A 21,984-nucleotide genomic window follows, 5' to 3' on the forward strand; every position below is an offset into this window, starting at 1 on the left:
AATATTGAAATTATTTATTTTCAAAATTTTTAGTAATTTTCTACTCAAATTTTATATTTAAAATAAAATTCGAAAATATCAAAAAAATAGTATGTCCTACATTAAAAAAAAAGAAAAAAATTATGCGTATTATTTTTTTTGTTTTCCTAAATCATTAAAATTTTCAATAAATTCTATTTATTCTTTGTCTAAAATTACAATTTTATTTTATTCATTGGTACTTATTATTAATTATTAATTTAAATTTTCTGTGAAACTAAACATTAATTTCTTTACGAGAAAGGGCACTGGAATATTTAAATATGCTAGACAAACTCACGCAGGTAGAAGGAAGAGACAACAACGAAGGAAGGAAAAGAAGGGGAAAAGGTTCAATTGCAATATTATACATTTATTGCAGTTGACGAAAAGATAGACAAGGACAGAAAGAAAACAATTTCACTTAACAATACCCAGGCTCGGTCAATAATTCTTTGTTTACAATAGAGGATTATTTTCCCCCTTATAAATTAATAATTAAAAAAAAGTCTACAAAATATTCTCGAAAATATTGAAGACAATAATTTCGAAAATTTTTAATAATTTTCAAGAAAAATTTAAATAAAAAAAACTGAAACTAATAAAGAAAAAATTATTAAATATTTGATAAATTTTCTAGTTTTGATTAATTTTAAATTTCACTATTATTTTCTCCTTTCAATTCTTTTTACTTCATCGTTTTCTATCTTAATATTTTTAATTATCAATTAATTAGCAAAATTTAAAAATTTATATAAATAATAATAATATTAATACTAATAAAAATAATATTCTTAATAATAAATTATCAATAAATATTCCTTTAATTTGCCTAATAACTTTATTCTTCTGTGAGTACAATGTATGATAATAATACATTAATAAATATGTAGGTACATTTACATAAATTCTGTGGTCAAATATATAATACAATTATAGAGCTTAATGCACAAGGCACTGGATGTCATTATCGCATAATTAATATCAACTATCAATTTATTATTAATATTAATTAACGTATTGCAAAAGAAGGTGCAAAGACTAGCAAAATAAAATTTCATATAAAATTTTTTAATCCCATTTTAATATTTAATAAATTTAATAAATTATTTATATTAACAATAGAATATAAAACAAAAATCTTGAAAGAAAAAATTCTTAATTGATTTTTTTTGCTTAAAATTTTGAATTAAAAATATTTTTGTAGAAATTATTTAAAAAAAATTTTTTTTTAAAATAAAATATTTTAAAGAATTAATATTTCAATTTTTTAAATTTCTTTAAAATATTTCTTAAAGTAATAAAAAAATTTCTTAATCGGCACCAAAATAATATTTATATAGATGAGAAGTGTATAATAGTAATTGTTCTTTTTTTTAAAGCTATGCTCTAGACTTTTGCGTGCTTTTTTTCATAATATACTAAAAAATAATTTTTATATTAATTTATCCCTATAACATTATGTACAAATCACTAAAATTAAAGTTTTGAAAAACTTAAAGCTGCCGATTCAATCGACAAAATTGCTCGTTTTTTTTTGTTTCTACAGATAATTACAATATTCTACAATTAAAAAAAAATAAGAAAAAAAATAAATGATAAACCGTAGAAAGAATTTGACTCAAGCTATTGTGCTCTTTCTGCACACCGTGCAGGAAGATGAATATTATCAACTTTCATTGTGGCAACTTTTTGTTACGATTTTATGATTCTACGAACCTTCCTGATGAAAATGCAGCTTTGACGAAAATCGTAACAGCTAATTCTTCAAAGATATTCGAATATTTATATAAATTGCAGCAGTTTCTTAAATCAATCTGTGTAAAGTTTTATGAATTGTGTTCGTTAGATAGTTCATATATTGTATGAACTAGCTACTCTTAGTTACTATAATCGTTTTCTATACCATACTATAATAATCAACTAAAATTCGCTGTTATTTCGTTTTTATCTTCAAATTTGTAAAATTTGGTGATTGTTTTCTAATTAAAATGAGGAAAACCTATTTTGCAAAAGACAAATAGAAAATATAATTGAAATACATTTTTAAATAATCTTAATAAAATAAATAAACATGACTGACTAATTTTTTAATTAATAAATAGTAAACGTGAATGACTAATACTAAAAAAATTACTAATAGCTAAATTTTTCGAAAATAAATAAACATGAATGACTTATTTTAATAAGATTGCTTAAAAATGTACTTTAATTATATTATTTTCTATTTGTCTTTTACAAAAGTTTTTCTTCATTTTAATTAAAAAACAATCACTAAATTTAACAAATTTAAAGATGATAATGAAATAACAGCGGATTTTAGTTGATTAATATACTATGATGTAAAAAACAATTTGCTCTTTTCCATCGTATTTGATTTTTTACCGCCAGGACAGTACACTTTTTCTTGATTTACTTCATGAGTTTTGCCAAAAGACTTAGACATTGTTGACAACTATTTTAAGAATAGCTAGTTAATACAATTAAACGAACACACACAGTAAAAAGAAAGTCTTATTTTTAATCATGAAAGGTACCTTAATTTTTGATGCAACATTTTTAAGACAGCCTTTGTTTAATTTCAAATCATATTTTTTTTACTGAATTTAAATAGCAAAGCATACTGATTATCATTAAAGAATGTGCTGAATTTAAGGCAATTATGTTCAAAATCAGCAGATGTATGCCTAATATAAAAAAGTAGAACTGTAAATTCAGATTGCCTATCTTTATTTTCACACAAATCGATGAGTTTAAATTAAGACTGTCATTACTTTCAAGACTTGATTAATTCCAGATAGATTTTTACAAAAGATTTACTTTTTACTGTACAAATCAAAAAACAGTACGATCGATATTCGAGATATTTGTTAGTTTACAAGACATTCCAAGAAAAAACGTACATATGCTGCCGTACAAAATAAAAAAGTCTATAACTGACATTTGCTTTTAGGTTGTTTTTCACGTAGACAAACAAGCTAACAACAACCTAAAAACAAATTACAGTTATAGACTTTTTTATTTTGTACGGCAGTATACAAATATGTGAGATTTTATTTTCAACGCTTACTTATATTTCGCAATTTATAAAAATATTCTAATATCTTTGAAGAATTAGCTGTTACAATTTTCGTCAAAGCAGCATTTTTATCAGAAAGCTTTGTAGAATAATAAAATCGTAACAAAAAGTTGCCACAATGAAAGTTGATAATATTCATCTTCCTGCACGGTGTGTCTGGCAAAATATCTTTCAATTCTAAATAATTATTTCTAAACTAAAAATGCAATGTCATTTTTAAACAGTCAGTATTTTTTGTGACATTTATAGAAATACAATTTCTACTAAAATATTATTAAAATTTCTCACTTTTTATTAATTTAGAGACAATTTAAATTTTTTAATTATTATTTGCTGCTGTTTTAATTAATTACAATATTTTGAAAAATTAATTTTTTGTTCTCTTTACCCTTTTTGAATATTACAATTTTAATATAATTAACATAATTTTAAAAACTATTGGAAAATTTTAACTTTTTGCAAAAACAAAAGTTCTTACAAATTTTTTGAATGTAGCTTTTGAATATTTTTTTATTTTTTTCAATATTAATTTTTCTCTTGTGTAATTAATTAATAAAATGATTTTTTAAGAAAGTGAGTAATTTTAATATGTACTTTTTACGTATCTAAGAAAATAATATAATCTAATTATAAATCGTGAATATTCACGATGTTATAGAGTTAGGGAATATTCAAGTTTTTCTATTTTCATTTTTTTAATAAATACAAAATTTACAACACATATTTGTAAGATAAAATAGGTTTTAATTTAATATAATAATTAATAATTAGTACTCTTTCGAAATAATTTATTTATATTAAAAAATTAAACTGTCTCTTTTTATCTTTTTTTCAAGTTTTTTGAGATTTGTCATTTCAATAGATAAATTAAATTCTTTAAATTTAATTTATTCTTATTAATTCTTTTCATATTCTTTTATTTATTGTATAATTCTTTTTATTTTATTTTTATTCATTTTAAAATTAATTTCATTATATATTGTTTAAAAATGATTTAAATTAAAATAATCACTTGAATTCTCCCTTATTATATAACACATCACATATGACTGATTATACATCCTGTTTGACAGGTTTTTACCCGTGCAATTAATAGAAATTCTTTACAAAAAAAGTCTTTGTCAAATTAGGAATTACATAAAATGGACGGCAGAAAATATTTTTTCTATTGTGAAATTTAAATCTTTCTTTTTTTCCTCTCGCTGCACTGTACATATTGAAAATATATATAATTATAAAAATCCAAAATTTCTTTTTTCTAGACGTATAAAAAAATTCTGATTTTTTATCTACTTGTACTTGCAGCTCGAAATAGAAAATATCGTTTTGTTTTTTCATAATAAACAGTGAGTATTTTTTTCCAACTTTTTTCTCATTAAATAACAATATTTTCAATTAATTATATTTATAAATAAGAAGCCAAAAAAGATAAATTTCTAAACTGGCTTTGCGTTACTTATTCGTTATTTATTTATCACAGGTGATTGTAAAAGAGATATTTTACAATTAAAGAGAAAAAAAATCTAGTACAAGAGAAATAATATTCTATATGTATTTACAAATTGGAATCTTAGTTTCCAATATTTTGTTGAATAAGTATCTGAGATTACCGCTCTTTTAACGAGTCAATCAGTACAAGCAAATATCGAAATCAGAAAAATTTTATAATAAACATTTTTTTTTTTCTTTTTTTGAAGGGTGTGAGAAAAAAATCCTATTTTCTTTCAAGATCTCCCTTGGCCTAAATATATTGCACGAAATACTTAAAAATTAACTCGTTAAATAATTTAATAATCTTCTCTTTTTTTCTTTTTGTTTTGTTAATTCTAGTGAGTGATGATAATTCTAAAAAAAACTTGCTTTCAAAACTCTCACAGGCATACATACAATAAAATTTTTGTACAGTATATTGAGTACTGTACATTTTCTTTTATATATAAATACTCTTCTATCTTTCTATATCTCACAAAAAAGTCTGTACATAACGTCAATAATATGACGTGACAATTTTTCAAATTATTTTACTTTTCTCGAACATCGATTCGCTTTTTAAAAAGAAAATTTCAAAAGTTTCCTTTTAAAGTCATTTGAGTTTTTTTCCCTCTTATTTTAAATACTTTGTTCAATGTTTAATCGATGTGAAATTCTGCACCGTAAATAAGTCTACTTGTACGATTAAATTTACTTTTTTATATAAGAGAAAAGCACCGGTTAACTGATGCTTTTATCCACTTTCTTACCCCACCCCCCGGTTTTTGTTTTAAAGCACTTCTTAGTTCTTACATGATAAATTCTGTACAAAAACTTAAATACGAGGTTCGTGTTTAATTTCAGATCAATATTTGTCAATGTGCTTTTATTTTGCTGCACTTAAGAGAATGAAGTATCCGAATTTTGAAGGCACTGAGGCACAATTCAAATTCTGATAATTTCAGAGGATCCATTGAATAATTTACTTGAGTACAAAAAAGAAACTCGATTCACTCGTCGCAATCTCGATAAAAATGCAAGGTAAACTCCAGATAATCACTTCCGTGCCTGTTCTTGCAAATATTCTAAAAATATAAATTTCTATTTAATTCCTATTCATATTTTATTAATGTTTCTAAATATTTACTGTTTTTTTCCTATTTATTTAGTAGTATTAATATTTTTTTCGTGAATTGTTTTATTTGATAGTTTAGTGGCCCAAGAGTTTAATGAAATGTTACTTACATCTTGAGGTTGAACGGTGGGCACTCGGAACCTGAGAGTCTTTCTTAAATAATGAGCAACATCTAGAGAAAATGCTTGATCACCCGGTTGATTAGTACTTTCAGTATATTGCGTTTGATGTTGCATCGAATAACTCCATCCGCAGACCATCGCTTCATCAACGGCCGCATTCGACGGTATTGGACATTGTTGAACAATTTGCCAATACCATGGCATTCCTCTATATAAACAATTTTCATTATTTTATTTTTAGAATTAAGAATAAATTTTAAGTATATAAATAATTTTTGTACTTATATTTTTATTCACTAATTATTTACGATTCAATTTATACGTAAAATAATAGAATATAAATTTACGTTATTCAGTAATGATAAGAGAGAAAAAAAATGATATTTCACAACTTACACAAAATGTAACGTGAGATGAGTGTCTGGCATGTGTTTCGAGAGTGGAACAATGCAACTGATATTGTTTGCAGTATTCGTAGATGCCGATGAACAATATCGTTGATCAAGAGAGGCGTTGAAACTTTTTGCAACAATAAACAATTGTGGTTTTGGTTCTGGGGGCAAGGAACCGGCCGCATTACTCGCGACTTCTCCCCAATCTCCTCCACTTCCAGCTTCCCTTCTCGATCTCTTGTGAAGATATTTATAATTGTTCTGTGAAATCCCATCGAATCACACGTAATTAATTTATATACAAAAAAAATCAATTTCAAAAATGTTCTATAATAATCTTTTAACACTTTATAATAATCTCTATAGATTTATTTTATCTTTATAGATTATTATATTTTATATGTAATTTTATTACTTATAATAATCTCAATATTTAAAAATTAATAAGTCGCAAATAAATTATATATTTCCATAGTAAAAAAAATATACGTTAAATAAAATAAATATTTTAGAAATAAATTAAAGAAAGAAATCTAAATATCTAAAAGAGAAAATAAAGATAAATTTTAAAAACTTAACATTAAATTGAAATTTAAAACGAATGAAATGAAATGATATGAAATTGTTATATATAATTTTTAAAAAGTATGAATCTACCTCTTTCACGAGAGTCTGCGTGCTGGGATCAGATGGACTTATTCCATTTTGTAAGCCTTTACTGAGCTTTCTCTTCTCCTCATGAATACTAACTGGTTGCTCCAAATGATCAGCTGCAAAATACATTATTTTATCAGCACTATAATTTTTCTAATGGAAAAATAATTAATTGCACAGTGAGTATTTTTTTTATGAACTTACAAATAGTTTTCTTTTCAGGTGGATGATCAGGACGCGCTTCTTCAAGCTGATGAATTTCTGCCGTGCAGCAGTAAATCTGAAAAGAAATTTTTTTTTCCATTTTAATAAGACAATCAAAATTTATTTTTAATACTTTCAAATCATTTAATCGTAAACCAAATTAATTAAATGTTGGCTGAATTAAATAAATTGCAAAACAAATTTAATTGTTATCAAAATTAAATTAGTTGTGAAACAAATGTTAATTCATTGTGAAACAAATGTAAACTAACTTAATGAATTGTGAACAAAATTTATTTTAATCTGAATCAATTGTAAACCAAATTAATTCATTGGATATTATTTGATTTCGTAAACAATTATTTAATTACAATTAATTTAGTTTCTTTTTCGATATTTCAGAACAAAATTAAATTATTTAATGTAAAATTAATGAACTAATTATACAATTACTAATTTAAAATATTGACGAAAATTTTAGAGTCTCACCTGACAAGGACTTTCGAGTTCAGTAAAATGAACAGGACAATCAGCGGGTCTTCCTAAAGGAACTGGCCCCTTATTCGTCGGAGGAGCATCAATATCTGAACTTTGATCGTTTTCGTCAACATGACTAGGAACAGCACCAGCGACGTTCTTGCCAAGCCAGTTATTTGGAAATTCACTGCATTACAGAAAATAAATTTACAATAAAAATCAAGAAAGAATAAAACAATTATAATAAGCAAATAAGAATTATAATATTATTACAATAAATTAAACAATTAAATTGAAAGAAATATTAAAAACTTTTTCTTATTTAACTTTAATTTAAAAAGGAACTTTTAGTAAATTACCTATTTTTGTCGTGCTTATTTTGCGAGCCTGGATACCAAGTAATTTCTTGTGAATATAATTGTTGTTTCGTATTTGGTGATTGGGTGGAGAGGGCATTTTTCAATAATGTATGACCATCGATTCCTCTCGTAAATGTACCGTGTCTCGTATAAGGTGAGGGTGTACTGTACAAAAGTGGATTGAAACGTGACTCATAATCCGGCGTCGATTGCGAAGTTGGAATATGAACTGGTGCTATAGCCAAAATTCCACCGCCCGCCACCGCCGACCATTCTAAACTACTGCGCTTTTGAAATTCCAAGAAATACAAAGTCGCCATCGCCACGAGACTAGAAATAATCAAATTAATAAAATATTTATTTAACTACTTTATTTATATTTCTAAATGGTTAATTTTCAATACAAATTTAAATTTAATTACATTTCTATTCTATTTTAAAATTTAAAAATTTTAATTTAATTTAAATTGAAATTTTAGCATGATTTTAATTAAAATGCATTTTTAATTTTAATATGATTTTAATTTAATAAAAATAAAAAAAACTTACCAAAATGCCATGATGAGAATAAGAATAACGATAATAATCTGTATGAATTTATTACTGCAAAGTAGTTCATCATCCTTTTCGAATCGTTTCGATTTTCCCTGCATCGTTGATTTTGCATTTATTGACGATGAATATTTACTACTCGCTATACTAGATACTGTACTAATTGAACTCTTGAGACTATCGCCTCTCTTTAATTTCGCTAATCGTTTATTAATTCTCTCCAATTGATCGATTCTTGTTTCTAAACTATCAGTGACTTTACAAAGTTCCTTCACTGCACCAACATTCTCCATAAATATCCTCTCCTTATTAACCACCAAAAAATTTTCTATCCTCTGTCCATTGGGAAGTACAATATCGCCAGCTGGCAAAACGGCTTCAGGCAAAATTTGCTGTACCTCCTGTGCAATAACGCCCGTGTCCTCCTGCGATTTGACACCAAGTCCCGAATGAAGAGCAAATTCTGGCGCGTAACGATAACGCACCACTCGCAATTGTTGAACATTTCTCAATTGCTCGCGTGTATCGACCTCCTGTACATTTTGCTTTGCTCTCACGTCACTCGGCTGGACAATATGTCCCGTCACCTAAAAAAAAGAATTTGTGAATTATATTCTTCAACAATTTGTGAACTATTAGAAAAAATGATAGGATAAAATATTAAATAATATCAGGGTTGCCACAAAAAATTAATTTTGTTTTTCTCTGATTTCCAGACAAAATTTTGACTTTTTCCCTGATCCTAAAAAATATTCTGATTCACTCTAAAAATTATTAGATACTCGAAAAAACATTCTATTACATTTACTTACGAATTTCTTTAATTGTAAAATTATTCGCAAACATCAATAACTTTGTGAAAAATTCTGGAAAAATTCAAATCAATAACTTCATTTTTAAATAAGTATTTAATTATTTTTTTTCATAGGAATTCTTCAAAACATTCAAATTCAAACATTTTTAAAATTCAACAACTTATACAAATATTATTATAAAACATGAAGATATGAATCACTTCGAGTCTTTGACTCGGAGTAATTCATGTCTTCCTGTTTTATAAAAATTAAGATTTCCATAAAATTGTTAAAAAAAAAAAAAATTATTTACAAAAATTATAAGAAAATTCGTGGCAAGAATTCAATGATTTTCATAAATAATAAAATTCTTCACAGGGTTTCAATTATTTTTAATACAATTTTAAATAAATTTCTCGAAAAATGAAATTATTTTCAAAAATATTTTTCAAGAATGAAATTACATTTCACAAATAATAAAATTCTTCGCTGAAATTCAAAAATTTCTAAAATTTACTATTTTAATAAAAGTTTTCAAAAGAATTTAGTTATTTAAATAAAATGTAAAAAAATTCGTTGCACAAATTCAAGTATTTTTACAAGTAATAACATTTTTTACATGAATTCAATTATTTAAAAAAAAATTTGATAAAATTCGTTATAAGAATTCCATTATTTTTATAAATTAATAAAATTCTCCACAGAATTTCAATTATTTTTAATACAATTTTAAGTAAATTCTTCGAAAAATGTAATTATTTTCAAAAAGTTTATTAAAATTCTTCGAAAGAATTAAATTATCAATTATTTTTAAAAATTCAATCTATAATGCTTTTAATATATTCATTAATATTAATTTTTAAATCAATTTTTATTGGAAAATTCTACGAGAATTCAATTATTTAAATACAAAAAGAAATAATTTACTGAATAAATGAATGCTTTTCTAAATTGAATTATCATAAAGAATTTTATCAACATAATTGAATTTTTTCGAGAAATTCGATTAAAATTGTATTAAAAATATTTGAAATTCTATGATGAGTTTTATTATTCATGAAAATAATTGAATTTTTTTTAAAAAAAAAGTTATTATTTATGAAAATAACTGAATTATTGCAAAGAAATTTATAAAAAATTTGTAAATATTTAAATTCCTGTGAAATTTTTATTATTTATGAAAATAATTTAATGTTTGCTTAGAATTTTATCAAAAATTTTTTTTTAAATAATTGAATTCGTTTGAAAAATTTTATTAAAATAGTAAATATTGAAAATCATTGAATTGAGAAAATTGGAAAATTTTTTGAAAATAATTGAAATTTTGCAAAGAATTTTATTAAAATTTTTGGAAATAATTGAAATTCGGAGAAGAATTTGATTATTTTTAAAGATAACTGAATTTTGATGAGAATTTTTTTAAATTTTTGAACATAATAGAATTTTTGAGAAGAATTTTATTACTTTTGAAAATAATTGAATTTCTGCAATAATTTTTAACTTCTCAAAAATTTAATTTTTTCCAGTACTTTAATAAAAATCCCTGACTTTTCCCTGAATTCCCTGATTTTCCTGATGTGGTAATCCTGAATATATAAATAAATCTTAAAAAATAGAAAAAAAGCACATGATCAAATTTTAAAAGAGTAGAAATACCTTCATATTTCCATGAACGACTAAAGCTTCGTCAGGTCGATCTGTATTAATTCCAACTCGACCTGCATGATAAACGCTGTCGGGAGCAGATCCTCGTTGCCAACCGCCCTCGACACCAACGCCGCTTCCTTCTGACTCAAATTGTCCCGGATTGCTCGCCTATAAAATAATTAACAATTTTCATCGATATGTAAATTTTTCCTAAAATTAAAATCAATAAAAGATCACAAATTAAATTTTTCAATTTCAATTAATAGTATTTAATAGTAATTAAAATTGAGTAATTAATAGATGAGTAATTAAAATAAATGATGAATCAAATAAAATTCCTTTTTTCCTTCCCAATTAACTTACCCTGACAATTATTCTTTCGGAGGCATGAGCGACGACCTGATAACTCGCCTGATCGGCCGTGTGCGCATGTAATCCAACGACTAAATGAAAATAACGTTGATCGGGATTTGGTTTTCCTTTTTTTCGCATATTATTACTGGTTGTCTCGCTAAAATGCAAACGTCCCACTGTCACCTTGGTGACGCGTTCGCCACCCAATTCCACCCTGAAACCAGCTCTATTTTAGCGTTAAGAATGAACTGACACATGTTGACGCGCAAATATAATGGAATTTTGCAAAATAAAATTAGCCAAAATTTTTTCTCTCTCATTTCTTTTTCTTTTCATTTGATAAATAAATTCAAAATAAATAGAAAATTCAAAATTCAAATAGAACTTCAAAAGTAAAAAGAAGAAAATTGGGAAACTAAAATCAAAATCAATTGAGAAATTCAAATTAATTAATTTATAAATTAATTCAAAATAATTACTTTAAAATTTAATTAAATTAATTAAGTACTTAAAATTAATTCAAATTAATTACTTCAAAATAAATCAAATTAATTCAAATTAAGAAATTTAAACAAAAAATGCTAAAATAAATTAGAAAAAGGGGAAAAAATAGTAAACGAATAAAAAAACAAAATTGAAAATTACAAATTGAGAAAATTCATGTAGTTTTCTTTTTTGTAAAATTTCATTTTACTCACACCACAGGATGAAATGGCTTTTTGCTCCTGTCGCTTTGACTCTGTTCGACTCGAATTGTCTGAGTTGGTGATTCGACTTTGACGCCATAAAAGTGAAGCTGAAAACTGCTAATTTTTTTGAGACCCTCACTGGTTCTGACAAATACGGCCTCTCCTTGAAGCTGCGCGTGGCAAGTAATCTTAATGAAATAAAATTTATGAATTAGTTTCTTGTCTTCAATAAAGTCACTGTATTCAAATCTATAATTGTATTTTTCAGAAATTAAATACTAAGCACTATTTAAAAAATAATTTCTAAACTTTTCTCAAATATTGTATTTAATAAAAATGCAGTTTTTAGACTTTATTCAAAAAAATGAAAATTATTTTAAAAAATAAAAAAATAATTTCAATTTTTAAAATTGATTCAAGAGTAACAAATTCCCGTTTGGGAAGAATTAAATTTAAATTAAGTTAAGATTAAAATTTACATAAAATTAAGTTTTAAGTGAAGATAACATTTTATTTAAAATTAATAATGTTAAGATTAAATTAAAATTAATATTAAGTTTTAATTTAAATTAATGGTATAACTTGCGTGTTTTATATTTGCCCAGATTGAGGGCAAAATACTATTTTTAATTCAAACTTTTGCAGATTGACTGATTTGGAAAAATAATTTTTTTTTGAATTAAATGGATTTCTTTTTGAATTTCAACTTTGCAGACCTAGAAATTAAAAAGAAGGGAAAGAATGAAAAAACTTACTTGGAAATGATTTTTCTTCTGACAAACGAAGGCATCGTCAGAATTGCTAAAGTTGAATCCCTTATCAGCGTCGACTCGATAATGCGGAACAGGGAGTTCTTTAAGATTGTGATCACAGAGAGCATGCCAAGAAGTTTGTTGAAAAGGATGAAAACGAATGCATTGATAACTCGCATCAATGTAATTACTATCGCCTGTAACTTCATCTCCCTCAAGCACTGTGCTGTTACTACTACAACTTCTTTCCACCGTTCCCAATTCCGGTTCCTGTTAAAAAGAAATTTAATTTTTATCATTAATGTTCAAAAAAGTACCTCGGTATTTTTTCTTTTAATTTGGTTTTTTTAGAGTTAATATTTATTAACATAAGTTGGTATTTTTTTAAGTTAATCCTTTTTAAATTAATATTTTTCTAAGTTGACATTTTTCAAGTTAATATTCTTTAAATTAATATTTTTTTGAGTTTACATTTTCCAAGTAGACATTTTTTGAACTCGATATTTATTTTCAGTTGACACTTATTTTTAGTTGATATTTCATTTTTTGATTTATTTGAAACCAGATAATTAATATTCCTTTTGAAACCAGTTTCTGATAATCTAATTCAACACAAATTGTAAAACAAAAAAAAAAATACTTTAATTTATAAAATTAATTTCTTCAATTAGTATTAATTATGTATTTAGTAATTTTAAAAGTAATTACTCATAATTATTTACTTTAAATGTCGATAAATATTAGTAATATAATTAATAATAAAAATAATGTAATATTAATAGTATTTCAGTTCTGCTGATTATAAATTTTATATAATTATTTATATTCCTAAATTTCTGAATGTTCAAATGAACGAAATTTATTTATTTCTTTTTCGAATTGAATTTTTGTTACAATAATTTTGTGTCAGTTTATCAAAAATATTAATTACAATACTTCTAATTCAAATTCTAAATCTAAAATTCAAGTTTTTAATTTGTATTATTAATGCAATTAGCAATTTATGAAAATCAGTTTACGAACGAAAAAAAATATAAAAATACTTTTAAAAAAGTTGTATCATTCATTTTTTCGTCTCAAAATGATATATTTACTGATTTCAAATTATGGATTGGAACGAAACAAAAATTTGTATTTCTAGTATATAATTAATAAATGAAGTATTTTTTAACTTGCAGAACCGAAACATAATATTCAAGCAAATCCTAATTTTTATCTTAATAAATATATAAATGAACAATTAAAAAATATTCACTAAACAAAATTAAATTTAAAAACAATTTTCCGAATTTAAAATTTTCGAATTAAAAAATGTTCTTGTAATTAAGACGAAAATTTTCATTTTTGTCTGTGTTTGTGTTTCTTCAAGAAAAAAATGTTATAATTAACAAAAAATGAAAATTCAAGAGAAAAACAAAAATTCTTTTTGAAGCAATAAAATTTCCAGTTGAAATAAAAAAAAAATACAACATAAAAAAGTTTCGATAAAAAAATAAATGCGATTTAAAATGTTAGTATGATAAAAAATCGGACTTGAACGTCTTGTAAAATTATTAGATTAAGATTCGAGACACAGATAGAAAAGACAGGTTCATTAAAATATTTCGATTGAGCGGTATTACTTGTTTGACGTGTACGAGACCATCCTGACTGAGTTTTCTTTTTTTGGGTGCCGACTGAAGTGATGAATACAAAGTGGTGATACCAGTATTATTGGGACTGTGTTCGTGAGGTAATGGTACCAATGGTGTTCCCAATTGCTGCTGTTGTTGTTGTTGCTGTTGATTTGGAAGAGTCAAACTATTTGGCGTCAAAAGAGGCGTCAATACTGGATGGGTGAGCAGAAGCGGATCTGAAACTGGTGCCAGTGTTCTTGGTGACGATGGCAACAAACCAGACGTGTAATTCGATGTGTTCCCTTGATGATGAAGGAGGATTTCTTGTAAAGCTGCTTTTTGATCTGAAAAAGCAAATGCAAAATTAAAATCATTGAAATTAAAATAATAAAAATAAAAATTATTGAAATTAAGAATTCTTAAACATAAAATTATAAAAAATAAAACTGTAAAAATTAAAATTATAAAAATATTGAAACTACAATTACCAGGAATAAAAAAACCAAAATCAGGAAAATTTGAAAAAATTCGAAATAGAAAATATTAAAAAAATTGTTGAATAGAGTAAAAAAAAAATATTTAAAAAATTGATCCAGAGGAGTAAAAAAAATTGTAAAAAATGCGAAACAGGTGAAAATAAATGTTGCCATTGGAGAACAATGTGAATGATCAGGATTTTGATGCATCTCTTTTCTTGAAAGGGATTTAGGTGAATCTCCGGATGCTAGAAATGTTTGCGTAATACACACCTACGTTAGGAGAGACGAGTCAGTTCTCAAACTATAATATAAGTTGTAACAGGTGAATGAACTTACGCGGTGAATGTACATGTTGAGAGTCGTGATGTCCGGGTGGAGAGTAAGGAGGCTCACTACCACTGTCTGGCGGACTTTCTGGTAATGAATGACTGTAAAGAGATCATTTTTAAATTAAAAAAGAGAAAAAAAAATAATATGGTAACTCAAGTGCCTACAATAAAAATCTAAAGTGCTGTTATATCATGACACACTTTGGGGGCCTCTTCAACAAGATCTTCAAAAAAATCGAAACATATAATTCTTCTCTTTTTTTTCATTTTTGGTAAATTAATTTCTCAAATTAAGTTATATTGGGTTTAATTTGTATCTTTCAAAAGAAATCATTCTGGAATTTTTTTACTCATTTTTCCTCATCTCATTTTTTATTCACTGCACATCTAATTTTTTTTAATAATACAAGTTATTATAAATATTTATTTATTTATTTAGACAATATACGGACTTACAAAAAATGAAAAATGTCCATCGTAGAAAAAGAGAAATGATTATTTAATATTAATTTAAAAAAATTATTTTAATATTTTATTTGATTATAAAAATTAATTCTATTACAAATTTGAATTTAAATTCATAATTTTTAATTTAATTTGTATATTTATTCGTTTTAATAAAACAATTAAGATAAACTATTTTTATTAAACAATTTTCATTATTATAATTAATTATTATAATAGTTCTCTCCTATTTTTGAACTTCTTTGCTTATATTTAATTGAATTCCTGAATGTAAAGAATATTATATCCGGTAAATATATTTTGCATTAAACTAAATAAAAAAAATATTAATAAGTAAACAATATTGAAATTAAATTTAAAATTTAGAAAAAAATATTTTAATTTTGAATTTCTATTGTTTGCATCATTGCATTTATTATGGAGGCAAACAATTATATCTGGTAAATTTATTTCGTATTTATTAAATAAATTAACTAATCAAATATGTTAATACGTACAAATTGCAAAATATCGTGGACAAAAGGAAATAAAAATAGTAAATAAAAATAACAAATGAAAAAAAATTAAAAAAGTAAAAGAATACAAAAAAATATAAATAAGCATAAATTGAAAACAATCAAAGAAAAATAGCAAATGAAAATAATAAATAAAATAGAAAATTAAACAGAAAATAGAAAAAATTGAAAAAAATAGAGAAAAATAGAAAAAAGTAGAAAATTAAATATAAGAAAAAAATTTAATTCTGAAGGTTGAAGATTAGAATAGAGGAAAGGAGAAAAAAATAGTGAAAGGAAGAGAAAAAAAGAGAAAAATACAGGAAAACAACTTACGGATGAACGTATGTTTGAGGATCCTTATAAATAGTACCGGAAGGCACAGGAGTGGTACCGGAAGTGCATGTTGTTGGGACCGAATGATTTTGCGTTATCGGTGTGGGCAACCTTGCTGGTGGTTGTTGGTTGTTTGATGTTTCCACGCGATTTCCATGATTGTTTGGTCCACCGTCCTCATTGTGTGCAAGGGTGTCAGCAAAATATCTACAAAAAGAATAACGAATATAATTAAATTTGAATTACAATTATTTATCAATTATGTTTCTATTTGTACTACTATTTTTTTCGACTATTATTTTTCTTATAATTACTAGAATATATTATTACTGTAATTGTTTATTATAAATTATAGTTTATAATAAATAAAATGAATTATATTAAAAATCAAAAAGCTTCAATTAAAATTAAGAAAAAAAAATCGATTAAAATTAAAATGAAATTTTTTTTTAAATTCAAATATAGAAGATTTTGTGCAATTAGTAATCGCTTGGGATTTATAAAACACAGATATCGCTATCGCTCAATTTTACTACGTTTTGTGCGTACGCATTAGTTTGGACAACGTAACATTTATAACTGACGTAATTGAGTTTTTTAAAAATGAAAAAAAAAATTGTCTGATAGAAAATACATGGATTTTCATTCTCCCAAGCGCCTGCAAAAGTGACGAATGTATTTCACATCAGAAAGCGCCATATCCTGTTTTTTCCCCGGTATAATAACATAATAATAAGACTTATTTGCATTTTAAATACAAATCACATAAGGGCAATCAATTTTCATCCTGTCGAGTTTCTCCTATCTCAAAATCAATAAGACTTCTAATTTTTTTTATCAAATAAAACTTTGGTAAAAAATTATTTTTAATTAATTAATTATTAGGTATTATACTATCAGTAAATATAAATTAATATTATTAAGTATTGTTAAAATTAATTAATTATTGGTAAAATTAATTAAAATTATTAATAAATATAGGAAATTAATTAACAGAATTAATTAATAATAAAAAATAATTAATAGTAAAATTGATATAATTAATTAATTTGAAAAAAATGTACAATAATAATTACAAATTACTTGATAATCGAAATAATTAATTAATAATTGAAACAAATAATTAATAATTGAAATTGTCAAAAAGTTGACAGTTAACAAAGAATTTTTTTATGTTAACAAAGAATGCCTACTGAAATTATTTTATTTTTCCTGTCAGTTATTTTTATTTTATGCATTATTTAAATAATAAAAAAATAATACCTTAAATAATGATAAATAAAATAATAATAATAAATAATAAATAAAAAATCCAATTACATTAAATTGTCCACTTATTAAATTTCATTTCCAGCTCTTTTATTTAGCAATTTTTTTCTTAAACTCGATTATTTATTTGAATTTTGATTGAAGAATATAATAATTACGGGAGTGTATTTTATGTGTTTATGTACATACACGAAGTGAGTGTGTATAGGAACCCTTAATCTGTCGAGTTACACGACAAATTACTAGACCTAATGCAGCGGGCAGTGATTCCTTCAATTGTATCCAGTCTGCAGTCGTGTCATTAAATATCATTACACCTCCTGAATATGTCTATATACACATATAAATACATTTATGTATATATACACATGTACTGTACTCAATTCATCACTCGTGGCTTGACTGTTGCATTGAGCTGCATTTATCTCGATCGTACTGCATCGCAAGTACATTTTTTATTCCACCCACAAACTCTTGTATTCAGATTCATTCAAAAAAAAAAAAAGAAAATTGTGAGGCAATAGTTATAAAAGTATAATTTTTTTCAATGCTAATACTCCTCTGTAAATTGTATCACCAAAAGACGTTTATTATTAACAAAGAAAAATAAATACAAAGAGAGATAAAATTGGAGAAATTAATTTCAATTTTCATGAATTAAAATTGCTTCAATTTAAAAAAATAAATAATAAATGAATAGGTAAAGAAAACAATAATAATAAATTAATTAATGAAATTATAAAAATAAAGTTAATTAATTAAAATTTATTAATATTTCAACCCACAAATCTTTAGCAAAATTCCCTTTTGTTTTTGATTTTGTATTTCTAATTTTCGTTACTACAAAATTTAGCAAGTACAGTCGAACCTGTCGGAATGCAACTCTATGTAAAAAAATTTTCTGTATTCAAAAATGTCCAACAAGAATTATTTTCACTTAGTTCAAAAATATAAAAATTCGACAAAATTCAATTTTAAAACAACTTTTTAAGGATTTTTTGCTGTAATAAAATTTAAAAAATGAAGTTGCATTCCGACAGGTTTTACTGTATCAGAAAATGACAAAAAAATAAAAATTAAATTATTAATCAGGCGAATTAAAAATGAATCTAGAATTCTTTTTGTTTCTCAATATTTTTAGAGGGGAAATAAATAAATCTTTTTTTACTAAAATAATAATAGTTACTAACTATTGCTAAAATAATATTAAAAGCATAACTAAAGTAATTAATTAATTAATTAACTAACTAATAGTCAAAATTTGACTATATGATTGAATTATTTAATATAAATTAAATAATTTCACATAATCTAAGAAGGGAATTTAACTAATTTATTTTCTTATTAAATTTTAGAGAAGTAATTTTATTTCTTATTATTATATAAACCCGTGTACTTTATTAAATAATAATAAATTATTGCCAGTTAGTACTAAAGAAATAAATAGATAATAATAATAATAACAAATAATAAATAAAATAATAGTAGGATAACAATAATGTATCAATTGTACGTCTGTTTGTAAGAATAATTAAAAAATTAATAAATAAATAAAAGAAAAGTAATAATAAATAATTAATTTATAAACATTAAGATGAACAATAATAAACAAGTACAAACAAAAAATAAATAAAAAATTGATAATAGTAATAATAAAAAAAAATAATAGAAAAATAAGTGAAGTGAAATTTTCATGTCCATTATAATTGTAGGTAAAAATGACCTGATGGGATCATTCAATTTTATAAAATATTTAGCGAATCTATATACACAAAGAAGGGTTCGCAGGAAACGCGTGCTTGTTCAAAGCAGTGGCAAGCGCATTATTTGAATTCGTTAATTAGCATAATTGCATGGACAGGAACTTGTGGGGAGAGAAAAGACAAAAGAGACAGTCATTGGTCAGTGTGACAACTCAAATTCGCACACATCACTTATTTTCAGGGTATATTGTTAGAACATTTTTGTTACACATATACACAAACACCTCTATACTATATACAAATGTATTTCATGCCTCTTTTCTCTCTTTTCACTCTCTACATGTGCCTATGCATGCGCGAATTTTATAAAGTGAATTTCCCTATATAATACTAATATTATATTCAAAAATAATAATACAGTAATTATTGAATTAATTATAGCTTTATAAACTTACGTTGCGGGTTGCTCACTATCGCTATTGATGAAATCTTCCAATTGTGAGAAATCCAGCGCCTCATTGTCTATTCCTCCAACAAAATCGCCTCGTCCTGAAAGTGATAAATGAGAAGAAAAAAAATTAAAAACTTTAAATAAAAATATAATTTTTTTTTTGATATTTCTAAATATTGAGTTAATGAAAGACGGTATAATTAATTATAGACTTTATATATAAGTATATCTCTTGGTTGAGTAATCGGAGCGCCTACTTATTCCAGATGAATAAATTCGTTTTCTAATTAATCCACATTTCAATCGAATTATTATACTTAATAGACTTTTTGAATTAGATAAAAACAAAATTATTTTCTTTCTAAATTTACAATATTCCGTTAATAAGTCTCAATTTTCAACCAAATTAATTTATATTTAATTATTTTTTCATAGAATAGAATTTTATTTCTTGATGGTACAGTTATTTTGTACATATAGCTAATTATGAGGAAAATAAAAGTAGAAGTGTCGTAGCTTTGAGGTTGCATTGGGCTTTAAAGAGCGTGGGTCGAAGGTTCGATTCCCCTCATATTATTTTTTCAAGCATATAAAATAAAATCATAAAATTTACCTAATTACCTAACAAGTGAATAATAAATAAAATTTAAAAATATCAAAAGGTAAACAAATAAAAGTAAAAATAAATAAAGGTAAAATAAAAAGGTAAACAATAAAACATATTTAAAATAATTATTATAAATAGATGATTTATAAAATTAAAGATAAACACTAAAATTTTAATTACATTTCTATTCCACGGAGCTCATTAAAAAAATAATAATAAAGAACCCACCCATTTTATAATTTGCGGTAATATTGAGGGAAAAAAACTCATAAAATAAGGAAAAAAAAAATTCAACTGTTTATAAAGTTGCTAAACAAAAGAAATGCGAATGCTATATACATACGTATAAATCTTTGTTACCGCACAAAATTTTCTTACACTATATACGAATATGATAAGTAGATGCGGTTAGTTTTAGTCAGACTGAGAAATATACCGCTCCCATAAAACAAGTGTATTATAAAGGAGAAAAATTTCCTTCACAATTATTTCCTCATTCCCAACAAATTTATATATACATATTAAAATTTTTATATTAATTAAAATTCCACTTTATATTATATAATACTCCACTTTTGTCAATATTCAAAAAGTCAAAACACGTCCAAATTATATTATAATAAAAAAAATTATTTCATACTCGTTATGACAAAATTACTGAAAAATTTCGAATTAATTAAATTTGTAAGTAAATTTTACTTTACTGATTTGTTTATTTAAATTTATATAATATTTATTGTTTCTTTCTACTACATATTTTTACTAGGTAGGTATTTATAATTATTGTTTACTATCTTACTAGTCAGTAATTTTTTCTTATTCTTTATTATAATTATAATATAATTATAATAAAATTATAATAATAACTTTTTATTTAATTATTATAATTTAATTACATTAATGTTATTTAATGAAAAAATACTTATTTATTGTATTATATTATAATATATCAGTTATATGAATGTAAAATTATAATTTTTTCCTATATTTTTTTTTCTTTTAATTATTGGTATTTTAATTACTTTTTAAATTATTTTTAAAATTATTTTCACTAATCATCTGACTTTTGTAAGTCGGAAATAGTTAAAAAAAAATTAATAATTGTTCGTAAAATTTTAGCTGACTTTTTGTTTCAACACTTGTAAAGGATTAATTTCTTTACAAGTGCTGAAACAAAAATAAAAAAGCCAATTATTAGAAAAAAATGAAGATATAAAAATAAATAAAGACAATTATTAGTATAAAAGGTAAATTAAAATAAATAAATAAATAAACAAATAAATAATAGATATAAATAACTAATAGAAATAAAAAAATAAATAAATGAAATAAATAAAATAATTAAATAAATTGTAAAATATAATTATTTAATAGTAAAAAAATAGTTTTAGTACAAAAATAAATATATTTTAGTACGATAAAAAATAAAATTTATTTAAAATAAGTGCGAAAAACTAAATAAATTGTAATGTTTTTAATTAATTAATTTTAATGAATTAAAAAAATTTTTAATTTTAAGAAAAAATTTTAATTTTTA

The 21,984-nt window shown here is 23.8% G+C and overlaps 1 protein-coding gene across 2 annotated transcripts in view; it reads right to left on the reverse strand.

Annotated features, from left to right (window-relative positions):
• Positions 1-4,726: 4,726 nt before the first annotated feature.
• LOC122508821 (myelin regulatory factor) overlaps positions 4,727-21,984 on the reverse strand; it is a 55,647-nt gene continuing 38,389 nt past the window's right edge. The window contains exons 2-17 of one of the 2 annotated variants that reach the window (XM_043622387.1): positions 19,845-19,938; positions 16,418-16,624; positions 15,130-15,221; positions 14,321-14,658; positions 12,702-12,968; positions 11,956-12,134; positions 11,267-11,483; positions 10,913-11,071; positions 8,460-9,049; positions 7,911-8,240; positions 7,564-7,738; positions 7,075-7,150; positions 6,874-6,986; positions 6,221-6,477; positions 5,813-6,032; positions 4,727-5,652 (exon numbers count right to left, since the gene is read on the reverse strand). In XM_043622387.1, the coding sequence (XP_043478322.1) occupies positions 5,578-5,652; positions 5,813-6,032; positions 6,221-6,477; positions 6,874-6,986; positions 7,075-7,150; positions 7,564-7,738; positions 7,911-8,240; positions 8,460-9,049; positions 10,913-11,071; positions 11,267-11,483; positions 11,956-12,134; positions 12,702-12,968; positions 14,321-14,658; positions 15,130-15,221; positions 16,418-16,624; positions 19,845-19,938 (3,389 nt within the window). In that variant the 3' untranslated portion in view covers positions 4,727-5,577. The remainder of the gene's footprint in view (positions 5,653-5,812; positions 6,033-6,220; positions 6,478-6,873; positions 6,987-7,074; positions 7,151-7,563; positions 7,739-7,910; positions 8,241-8,459; positions 9,050-10,912; positions 11,072-11,266; positions 11,484-11,955; positions 12,135-12,701; positions 12,969-14,320; positions 14,659-15,129; positions 15,222-16,417; positions 16,625-19,844; positions 19,939-21,984) is intronic. The other variant, XM_043622396.1, reaches the window with a different exon arrangement.

Source organism: Leptopilina heterotoma, unplaced genomic scaffold (assembly GCF_015476425.1).
Source record: "Leptopilina heterotoma isolate Lh14 unplaced genomic scaffold, ASM1547642v1 Lhet_114, whole genome shotgun sequence".
In the NCBI taxonomy this organism is placed as follows: Eukaryota; Metazoa; Arthropoda; class Insecta; order Hymenoptera; family Figitidae; genus Leptopilina; species Leptopilina heterotoma.